Source organism: Ranitomeya imitator, chromosome 5, assembly GCF_032444005.1.
Source record: "Ranitomeya imitator isolate aRanImi1 chromosome 5, aRanImi1.pri, whole genome shotgun sequence".
NCBI classification, from domain to species: domain Eukaryota; kingdom Metazoa; phylum Chordata; class Amphibia; order Anura; family Dendrobatidae; genus Ranitomeya; species Ranitomeya imitator.
This window is the reverse complement of record NC_091286.1, coordinates 262912832-262924749: the sequence shown is the minus strand read 5'-3', so window position 1 is coordinate 262924749 and position 11918 is coordinate 262912832. Positions and strand designations below refer to the sequence as shown.

At 42.2% G+C, this 11918-nt stretch overlaps 1 protein-coding gene across 1 annotated transcript; it reads left to right on the top strand.

Moving 5' to 3' along the window:
• The first annotated feature begins 341 nt into the window (after positions 1-341).
• On the top strand, positions 342-5878 carry FABP7 (fatty acid binding protein 7). Its single transcript, XM_069726128.1, has 4 exons — positions 342-519; positions 729-901; positions 2414-2515; positions 5639-5878. The coding sequence occupies exons 1-4, from the start codon at positions 447-449 to the stop codon at positions 5687-5689; spliced, it is 399 nt and encodes a 132-aa protein (XP_069582229.1). The 5' UTR covers positions 342-446; the 3' UTR covers positions 5690-5878.
• Positions 5879-11918: the final 6040 nt, after the last annotated feature.

The window sequence follows — 11918 nt, the reverse complement described above, 5'->3', positions numbered from 1 at the left end:
AAGTGTCAGCATATAATACTGAGTTATGCTTATTGTAGGTTCCAAATTAGATTTTATTAATTTAAATAATTTAAAAATATTAAATAAATAGATGATAGACTAGTTCATAGATAAATGTGTTTACGTGCGTGTATTGTGCTTCGTGATGGAAAATGTTCCATTGAAATATCCATTCAGTTCCTTTTTCAGCTGAAATTAGTTCAAGTGCATTGGGCTACGCTTTCAGCCTGAAGTATTTCTGAAGTATTATCCTTGCCACACCTCTTGCCAGTCTATTGGTGTGTGAGACTGTAAAGGGTTGGACCCCTTTTTTATTCCACTAGTCCAGCCCCCATCACCAGTTGCAAGTCTCCCAATAAGTACAGGTCCCACGTAAAAGAGCATAGAGCATCCAACACCAGCATCTTATTCTTCACTCTCCTCTGGACCTTCCATTCACTGACAAAATGGTAGATGCTTTCTGTGCCACCTGGAAACTGGTAGACAGTCAGAACTTTGATGAGTACATGAAATCCCTGGGTACGTGCACATGTCAAAATTTCCATTGCATCTAGAATCTTCAACTCAGCAAGCATTTTTTGACTAGGGACCTAGAAAGCTGGTCAAACAGGAGATGATGGAATCATAGTAGCATCGCAAGTTTTGGCATTTTTCTAGTGAGGCATACATTCCATTAGTAAATTGCCTGTAACATTACTGTTCTGATGATTATCTGTTGCTTTCCCCAGGAGTTGGCTTTGCTACCAGGCAGGTAGGAAACGTAACTAAGCCGACGGTCATCATTAGCCAAGAAGGTGACAAAGTGGTGATTAGGACTCAGAGCACATTCAAGAATACCGAGATCAGTTTCAAGCTGGGAGAAGAATTTGATGAAGCCACCGCTGATGACAGGAACTGCAAGGTGAGTAGACTGTAGAGTCAAATAATCCCATTATGTGAAGGATTGTATGTTTCTTATTGCACTGTTTCATTACTGCACATCAAGTAAAACGAGCATCAGTTTGAGAGATAAAGTCAGGGAGGGATCAGCCTTAGAGCTGTAGATTGTGCAAAGAAGTGAGATCTAATAACCAGAACACATTCTTGATCATACAAGATAAACTTGTTTCCGTTATGAGGACACTGATACTGCACAAAGAGTCTGTAATGACCGTACTGCAGACATTTCTTCGACTGAAACACACATTCCATACATCTGGGTTTTTTTTTTTTTTTTACAGCACATGCATATATTTCTGTAAGACTCATTCATATGAGTGGGATCTCTAACAAATCTGCCACTAGAAAATATATTGATAATTACAGCACTGTCAGTATTGTCAGTACGGTTGTACATATGACCATATTTTCGGTCCGAATGCGACCCGTCAAAACATCAGATCAGACCAATGATAGTCTGCGAGGCCATGCACATGCCAAATTTTTAATTGGACAGAGTCTGTACGAAGAAAAAAATCATAGAATGCTCGATTTGCATCAGATAATCGGATCGCACTGAGCCATGCAAGTCAATGCTTCCGTGGAAAAAAGTGGACTCAACTCAGATGACATCCAAGTAAAGTCTAATTTTCTCATACTGATAGAATGGGGAGAGATGGAAAAAATGTTTTTCCATTTTCTCCTCATCCGAGAAAATCGGATCACACAATACTCACACTCTGGAGTCAGAGTGTCAATAGAATAATTGGCCTTATTTTCTTGGACGAGAGAAAATACAGTGGTGTAGCTTAGCCTATAGATGTTCTCAATTACTCAACTAAGACTTAATTTGCATCATCTAAATAACACAAGTTTGTTGAACAAGGGGAATTGAGTTTGATAAGTTGTAATGAAATCATCTTGTACTTTTCTATTTGAAAGACTAGTAGACATAATATAATATGCTTTCAGTTATTGTAATATTGATAATAGACTGCATAAATGCTAAGAAATTCCCATCCCGTTATAATGATAGACAATTCATTCTCTGTGAAGGCAGTGAAGAATTTCAGGCAAAGGCTGCATGCAGGTAGGAGATGTTAAAAATAAAGAAATAATATTTCTGAACTATCAAAATCATCCAAACCTACTATATTGGCACAGCAATAGTTGCAGCTACGTTCGGAAAGTTTTGTGTATTTTTTTGATCAAAAAAACAAGATAATGTAATAGACGGTACTCGAGGAACTCGTGCTTTTACATACAATGCTACCAACGGAGTTCCCAGAACTTGTCATGAAGCCTCAGCACTCCGGCCGTTGTGAGTGAATGTGGTTTTTTCACATATGAACACAGCGACGATTCAGCTCACTCCAGGAGCTGTTTTCAAGCGTAACTAGTTTATTTAGCTATTTTATATCAGTAATAAACAATGTAAAAAAATAATGGGAGAGAGCTAAAATATTTAATTTTCCAAACCTTCTGCTTTTCTCAGTCCACTGTGAACCTGGATGGAGATAAATTGGTCCATGTACAGAAGTGGGACGGTAAAGAGACTAAGTTTGTAAGAGAAATAAAGGATGACAAAATGGTTATGGTAAGTACCGAAGGAGGTATGGAAAGGCACACATACATATATACTACATATACTTCACAAAGTTATATATATATCTACTATATAATTGTCTATGGGTCACTTCCGTCTTTCTGTCTGTCTTTCTGTCTGTCTATCATGGAAATCCCAAGTGGCTGATTGGTCACGGCAAAACAGCCACGACCAATCAGCGACGGGCACAGTCCGGCAGAAAAATGGCCGCTCCTTCCTCCCCGCAGTCAGTGCCTGCTCCATACTCCCCTCCAGTCAGCGTTCACACAGGGTTAATGGCTGCGTTACACCGCGTTATGCCGCGGTGTAGTGAACTCCGTTAAAGCTGCTATTAACCCTGTGTGACCAGCTTTTTATATACTTTTTATAATGATTTTTTACTAGATCTTTTTTATTAGATCTTTTTAATATTGATGCTGCATAGGCACCATCAATAGTAAAAATATCTAATGTTAAAAATAATTAAAAAAAATAAAAAATCATTATATACTCACCTTCCGGACCCAGCCCAGGCCTTTCCCGCTCCTCGCGACGCTCCAGTGACCGGTCCATGCATTGCGGTCTCGCGAGACCACTACGTCATCATCTCGTGAGACCGCAATGCACCGCGTGACCAATCAGCGACATTGCCGCGGGATTTAAATCCCTCTTCGCTGATTGGTCACGCTCAATCAGCCACATTGGCGCGGGATTTAAATCCCGCTTTGCTGATTGGTCGCGCCCAGCTGGCGCGCGCGACCAATCAGCGACATTGGCGCAGGATTTAAGTCCCGCTTTGCTGATTGCTCACACTCAGCTGGCGCGATGAATCAGCGACATTGGCGCGGGATTTGAATCCCGCTTCGCTGATTGGTTGTGCCCAGCCGGCGCGTGACCAATCAGCGACATTGGGGCAGGATTTAAATCCCGCTTCGCTGATTGTTAGCGCCCAATCAGCAAAGCGGGATTTAAATCCCACGCCAATGTCACTGATTGGTCGCGCCCAGCCGGAACGATCAGTGAAGCGGAATTTTAATCCCGTGCCAATCAGCAACGGCCACAGTCTGATTAGTCCCTCCCTACTTCCCTGCAGTCAATGCCCGGCGCCTGCTCCATACTCCCCGCAGTCAGCGCCCGATCCATACTCCCCTCCAGTCACTGCTCACACAGGTTTAATGCCAACGGACCGCATTATGCCGCGGGTAACTCACTACGTTACCGCCGCTATTATCCCTGTGTGACCAAGTTTTTACTATTGATGCTGCCTAAGCAGCATCAATAGTAAAAAGATCTAATGTTAAAAATAATTAAAAAAAAAAACCTGCTATTCTCACCTTCCGTAGTCCGACGGTGCGCTCGCGCCTGCCGCCAGCTTCCGTTCCCAGAGATGCATTGCGAAATTACCCAGAAGACTTAGCGATCTGGCGAGACCGCTAAGTGATCTGGGTAATTTCGCAATGCATCCTGGGAATGAAAGATGGTGGCAGCTGCGTGCGCATCCCCAGAGATTCGCTGGATCTACGCTGGATCCCGGCGGGTGAGTATATAACTATTTTTTATTATATATATTTTTTTTTAACAGGGATATGGTGCCCACACTGCTAAATACTACGTGGGCTGTGTTAGATACCGCGTGGCTGCTATATACTACCTGGCCAGTGTTAGATACAGTACTATGTGGGCTGTGTTCTATACTGCGTGGGCTGCGTTATATATTACATGGGCAGTGTTGTATAGTACGTGGCTGTGTTCTATACTGCATGCTATATACTATGTGGCCACTGTTAGATACTGTGTGGGCTGTGCTATATACTACGTGGCCAGTGTTACATATCACGTGGGCTGTTATATACTGTGTGGCTGCTATATACTGCGTGGCTGTTATATACTGTGTGGGCTGTGTTATATACTACGTGGGCTGTGTTATTTACTGCGTGGCCTATATATGGCTGCTATATACTGTGTGGGCTGTGTTATGTACTACGTGGGCTCTGTTACTTACTGCGTGGCCTATATTTGGCTACGATATACTGTGTGGGCTGTGTTATATACTACGTGGGCTGTGTTATTTACTGCGTGGCCTATATTAATGCATCGGGTATTCTACAATATGTATGTATGTATATAGCAGCCACAGGGTATATACCACAGGCCACGTAGTACTCCTATTTACTACGTGGCCTGTGCTATATACTATGTGGCTGCTATATACATACATACATATTCTAGAATACCCGATGCGTTAGAATCGGGCCACCATCTAGTATATATATATATATATATATACATATATATATATATATATATATATATAGCACTGCAGGAATCAAGTGTGGAAAAGTAAGAACTTCTTCTTTCTCTTCAAGGCAACATGAGCACATTTGACATATGGTTCAGATATTCTGCCTCCATTCCTTATTACTCCTATATCTATACTGAGTAATGGCGACTTTGGGATTATATAGCATTAGGAGATAATGAGCATATAACATAAACCTTGACCATTACCCAGTTGTATTTCCAGAAGGCTTAAGGCTCAATAATCTTATCATTCTAGTGGTGATGCCTTTAACATCCTATTGATCCCTTAACTAAATGCAAATTAGATAATTGCTGTATTAGTAATTATGAGAATGCCATCTGTCATGAAACAGATACCGTATGTTTTACCATTAAAACACATTTACTGCATCAATTACATCAGTGTTTCAGTAGATATCAGTTCTCAGGTCCTTGGTTTGATTCCATCCAAAGCAAACAAGGAATTTGTGTATTTCCCTGATTCTAAATTACATATAAATTATGCTATCACCATTACACACCTCATTTATAAATTTAGTATACCTCTGTATTAAAATATAACTACCTTTAAAATAAATACATATGACCTATGCATTCACTTTTCTTTGTGTTTTATCATATGTTACTTATATTTTTACATTTTCATTGATATGTTTCTCAGGGTAGCTACTATGAAATAAAAAGAAAAGAGTAGTTTTGATTAATGATAAATTATTGCTTCCCTTGTCTACACATTGTTTCCTCTGTCTCTAAGCTGTGGCAGAACTTCTTATCAGCTTTAATCATGAACATAGGCAAATTTAGAGAATATGACATTTTATCTCCTCTTTGCAGACTCTAACCTTTGGTGATATTGTTTCCGTCCGTCAATATGAGAAGGCATAGTCACTGAAAACCTGGCTCAGCATCATTTCTCAGCAGTGTTCCCTCCAATGGATGAGCTGAAAATTGCAAAAATCCTACTGAACATTTGTATTCCTACTTGAAAACTATCCAATTTATGTAAACTATCAAAATGATAATGTAACAACTTTTTATGAAAATTAAAAAAAAAAAGTATTTTTATGGATGGAATTGACTGTTTCCTAATCAATGGGCTCAATAAAGTGGTGCTTGTTAAGGTTGAAAACATATTTTTTTAGACTATAAGACGCATAGGACAATAAGACGCATCCAAAATTTTCAGAAGGATAATAGGAAAATAATGTAATGCATCAAATGGGTCTCCGTCTTACAGTACGAGTTCAGGTTACTGGCACGGGGGGGGGGGACAACGGTGGTGGAGCTGGGTCACAGGAGGTGTTCGGACTGAGGTGCAACACTGTGGGGTGATGCTATGAGTCCCATCCCAGACTGGTAGAAAGGGGGTGTTCGTCGGTGCTCAGCAGTACTCGGTGGTGCAGGGGCTCTGCCACATATTGTGAAATCTCAGCCTTTGCACTTCCAAGGTTTCAATGCGGTGTACTCTGGGAAAATGGCCGCCGGAGGCGGCACATATGCAAACTAATATCTTGGAAGCTAACATCTTGATGCTGAGATCTCATTGTGGGCATGCGCAACCTCCGGTGGCCATTTTCCTGGAGTCTACCACATTGAAACTATGGAAGTGTGGGGGCTACAAACGTTCACAAAATGTCGGTGGAGCCCCTGCACCGCTGACCACCAGCCTGGAACTCACAGCATCGCACTTCCAAACACCTCTTCCTCACAGCTCAGGGCCTGTAGCATTGCCTGTGGTATCTCCTGACCCCTGCAGCCATTGCCCTACCAGTAAGCTACACTCGGACTATAAGACACACCCCCATGTTCCCCAAAATATTTTCAGGGAAAAACTGCATCTTATAGTCCAGAAAGAACTGGTATAAAAATATAGAAGTATCATTTATAGAAATTATATTGCCCCAGAATAGCCACTTTTGGGTAGGGCTTTCATAAAATCAACCCCATTTCAGACCAGGTGTCCCAGTAAATCCTATGCAGTTGGAAACTATGAAAGTGTTACAAATATGAAGATAAAGACATAATGTAAAAGTGATATACTATATTTTCTTTTGGAAGTGTCTAAAATATAATTAATGTATACCACAGTCTAAGGACTGTGTTAATTGCTTGACAGAGTATACTTAACCCTGCTGTTCTGTTGGTCAAAAATGACCGACCTTGAACTTCAATATTCTTTAAAATATTCAAGATGCGGCTCTGAAACCCGTGGCCGACCGACCCATCCTCATTTAAGTCAATCAACCACAAGTTTCAGAACCGCATCTTGAACACCCCAAAAAATACCAAAGTTCAAAATAGGTCTCCCCAGACCGAACAGAACAGCAGGGTTAATCCAAGCAGTCTGAGATATCATAGAGGCCCACACTGTTCTGTAGGATTTTGGAAATCTTGCTAAAAGTTAACCACTTTTCACTTACATACGTCAACATTTGGTTGGCTTAATTTAGGTTAATATTCTGTGATTAATACATTTCATGCAGTAATGGGGACCACAGATCAATAAAACTGGTACAACTTTCAAATGATAAATACTGCACTATGCTGATGAACATAGCAATGCCTCATAAATATGCAGTTCACGCCTTCATCTCTTCCCATTTGTTCAGAACAGTGCCATGTTTTGCCCATTTAAAAATAATGACACATAATGCCCTAATAAAATGTCTTCAAACTGTCTGCCTGTCCTAAAGTCCTTAAATAATGCTTCTAAGAAGTGGCACACAATTGTTGAACACTAGTGTCTAAATAACAATGCTTATAGTATTCAGATAATATTGCCAAAAAGTAAAAACAAGTGTTTTTACATTAAAGAATTAGAGCCCTCAATTAATGACACATTTTGTTGCCAACATAAACCAAGATGCAATGTCAATGACTGATAAATGCTATAAACATAGCATTGCCAATAAATAGTACATTACAGCCATTACAAAATCTGCATTTAAGTGCCAAAATGACCATTATCATGTCTAACAGCCTAATTCTTAACAATCCAAAATTGGAGCATGAACAATATTTCAGTCTTGACAAACAGACCTTCTTCAGGCTAGGGTAGGAAGGAACAATCAGTAATATATATACAGTATATATATATTTATATATATACTAGCTATTGAACCCGTTCTACGCCCGGGTGGCAAGCATTTATATTGGTATATGGTCTCCATCCTGGTATGTGCTGCTCCATCCTGCGTCCCCATCCTGTCATGAGCTGCTCCATCCTGCGTCCCCATCCTTTCATGTGCTGCACCCATCCTGCACCCCCATTCTGACATGTGCTGCTCCATCCTGCGTCCCCATCCTCTCATGTGCTGCACCCATCCTGCGCCCCCATCCTGCCATGTGTTGCACCCATCTTGCGCCCCCATTCTGTCATGTGTTGCACCCATCCTGCGCCCCCATTCTGTCATGTGCTGCTCCCATCCTGCGCCCCCATTGTGACATGTGCTGCTCCCATCCTGTGCCCCCATTCTGACATGTGCTGCACCCATCCTGCGCCTCCATTCTGACATGTTCTGCACCCATCCTGCGCCTCCATTCTGTCATTTGCTGCTCCCATCCTGCGCCCCCATCCTGTCATGAGCTTCTCCCATCCTGTGTCCCCGTTCTGTCATGTGCTGCTCCCATCCTGCGCCCATTCTGTCATGTGCTGCTCCCATCCTGTGCCCCTGTTCTGTCATGTGCTGCTCCCATCCTGCGCCCGTTCTGTCATGTGCTGCTTCCAACCTGCACCCCCGTTCTGTCATGTGCTGCCCTATTCTGTTATGTGCTGCTCCCATCCTGCACCACCATTCTTTAATTTGCTTCTCCCATCCATATGCCCCATACGCTGCTCCATTATGGTTGATGGCCCCCATAAGATGCTCCATAGTATATGCCCCGTACACTGCTCCATTATGGTTTATGGCCCCCATAAGATGCTCCATAGTGTATGCCCCCCGTACACTGCTCCATAAATGTTTATGGCCCCCATAAGATGCTCCATAGTGTATGCCCCATACACTGCTCAATAAAGGTTTATGGCCCCCATAAGACGCTCCAGTGTGTATGCCCCGTACACTGCTCCATAAAGGTTTATGGCCCCATAAGACACTCCAGTGTGTATGCCCCCGTACACTGCTCCATAAAGGTTTATGGCCCCCATAAGATGCTCCAGTGTGTATGCCCTCGTACACTGCTCCATAAAGGTTTATGGCCCCCATAAGACGCTCCAGTGTGTATGCCCCCGTACACTGCTCCATAAAGGTTTATGGCCCCCATAATACGCTCCAGTGTGTATGCCCCCGTACACTGCTCCATTATGGTTTATGGCCCCCATACGATGCTCCATAATATATGCCCCCGTACACTGCTCCATTATGGTTTATGGCCCCATAAGACGCTCCAGTGTGTATGCCCCCGTATGCTGCAGCGATATATAAAAAAAAATACCATACTCACCTATCGTCGCTGGGCGCCGAGTCCTGGGGGGCCTGAGCAGGCGGGGACACCGGCGCGCTGTGGGGGTCAGATGCCGGTATCGCCGCTAGCTCAGGCCCCCCAGCACTTGCTATAGTCACCTGTCCCCCATTCCAGCGCAGTCAGAGGGCGGCGCCGGCGCGCATTAAGCGCGTCATCGTGCCCTCTGAACTGTGAACGTCACAGCAGAGGACCCGGGAGACGGAGCCGCACGCAGAGCTGGAACGGGGGACAGGTGAATATACTTACCCTCCTGGCGCGTCCACGGTCCCTGCCTCTCCGGTGGAGATCGCGGTGTGCGTTCAGTGTTTACACATACCGCGATCTCCTGGGAGCGTCACTCTGTGGGGGCCAGACTGCGCCAGCGCTTGCGCTGGCGCAGTCTATAAAGGCTTCGGACAGAGTGACACTCCCAGCGTTATATTATAGATATATATATATATATATATATATACAAAAAAGAATCAGCATTAAGTATGAATTGTTTCAAAGAAATATGGATAAAAGAACATTTATAGCATCATCCAGATTTACAGCAGTATGATAGCCACTTGCACTTATGCAGCTGATCTTACCGGTATAGAAGCTGAACTGTGCGATCAGCATGATGTACATATTTGTCGTGGAGCACTAAGAAACATGGTTATGATGGATATGTACATCATGTAGCATTAAGGTGATAATATAACAAGGCAATAAAATTATAGTGATCATGACGGTGGATTGAAATGGAAGAAGAGAGGTAATCTAGTTCAGAGGTCAGAAGGAAACAAAAGAACTATAGCTGACCACCTGGTACGTGAGAACATCAAACAGATTGCTAATCTTCTGCTCTTCCAGAGTGGGTCACTATTGATGTTATGTTAACACAATAAAACAGATCCCAACGTAAGTGGAAAAAAGGTAAAAAGCTTATCGAGTTGCATATAGGTGTGTAGATGGAAAAAGATGAAGTAGAAGGAGAACGCTGTAAGCATTGTTATGTGGCATTACTGAACCTACAGTGGGTTATGATCATAACTAGAGACGAACACACATTTGGATTTGTGTTCGCTTTCACAAGCATTTTTCTGCAAAGTTGGCAAAATTCGGTCACAGTTAGGTAAATGACAGTGTTTCCACTAATGCTTTGTTAGGACTTTGGCTAGGATACTGGTTCTGTATGATGAGCGGGGGGGGGGGGGGGGGGGCGTGTTTTATGAGGGGAGGGGGTGTGTATTGGTCAGGGGAGGGGTAGAATGTAAACTAACTTAATATGTGTACATTCTGGGAGCAAATCAGGGCGCAGAAACCATTCACAAAGTCCAGATACAAGGGCTGCTGTCATTGGCTGCCAAAGTCACATGTCCCTCTCCATATAAAAAGGGTACATGTTGTTTTGCTTGCGTGAATTTCTCAGCTTAACAGTACAGAGAGGCTTGTCCTGCTGCTGCAAGTTGTCAAATAGTTAGATAGAATTGTGTTTAGTGTGAATTTAACCTTCCAGCATCTAGCAAGTTTGTGCTAATAGTGTTGTGCAGGCAGGAGTCCACATTTCCTACTCAAAATTGTGTGGGCTAATACTGTGTTGCAGTCAAGACTCAGGAGGTGACACTTGCTAATCAAAATTATTAGGGATAATATTGAGGTTTCCCAGGAGGCCCCATTTGCTAATCAAAATCATTACGGATAATATTGGAGTGCAGGCAGGGAGATAAGCTGCTAGATCTGGTTCTGTCAAATAGACCAGATACAATTTCAGATATTCAGTTCAGGGAGCATTTTGGATGCAGTGACCACAATATCGTAAGCCTCAAAGTAATTTTCAATCAAACATTCAAAAGGGGAAATGCAAAAGCATGGAACCTTAGTAAAGCTGATTTCAACAAATTAAGGGAAGAGCTTAACCCCTTTACCCCCAAGGGTGGTTTGCACGTAAATGACCGGGCCAATTTTTACAATTCTGACCACTGTCCCTTTATGAGGTTATAACTCTGGAACGCTTCAACGGATCCAAGTGATTCTGACAATGTTTTCTCATGACATATAGTACTTCATGATAGTGGTAAAAATTCTTTGATAGTATTTGTGTTTATTTGTGAAAAAAATGGAAATTTGGCGAAAATTATGAAAATTTTGCAATTTTCCAACTTTGAATTTTTATGCAATTAAATCACAGAGATATGTCACACAAAATACATAATAAGTAACATTTCCCACATGTCTACTTTACATCAGCACAATTTTGGAACCAAAATTTTTTTTGTTAGGGAGTTATAAGGGTTAAAAGTTGACCAGCAATTTCTCATTTTTACAACACTATTTTTTTTTTAGGGACCACATCTCATTTGAAGTCATTTTGAGGGGTCTATATGATAGAAAATACCCAAGTGTGACACCATTCTAAAAACTCAAGAAGTTTATTAACCCTTCCGGTGCTTCACAGGAATTTTTGGAATGTTGAAATAAAAATGAACATTTAACTTTTTTTCACAAAAAATTTACTTCAGCTCCAATTTGTTTTATTTTACCCAGGGTAACAGGAGAAAATGGACCCCAAAAGTGGTTGTACAATTTGTTCTGAGTACACCGATACCCCATATGTGGGGGTAAACCACTGTTTGGGCGCATGACAGAGCTCGGAAGCGAAGGAGCGCCATTTGACTTTTCAATG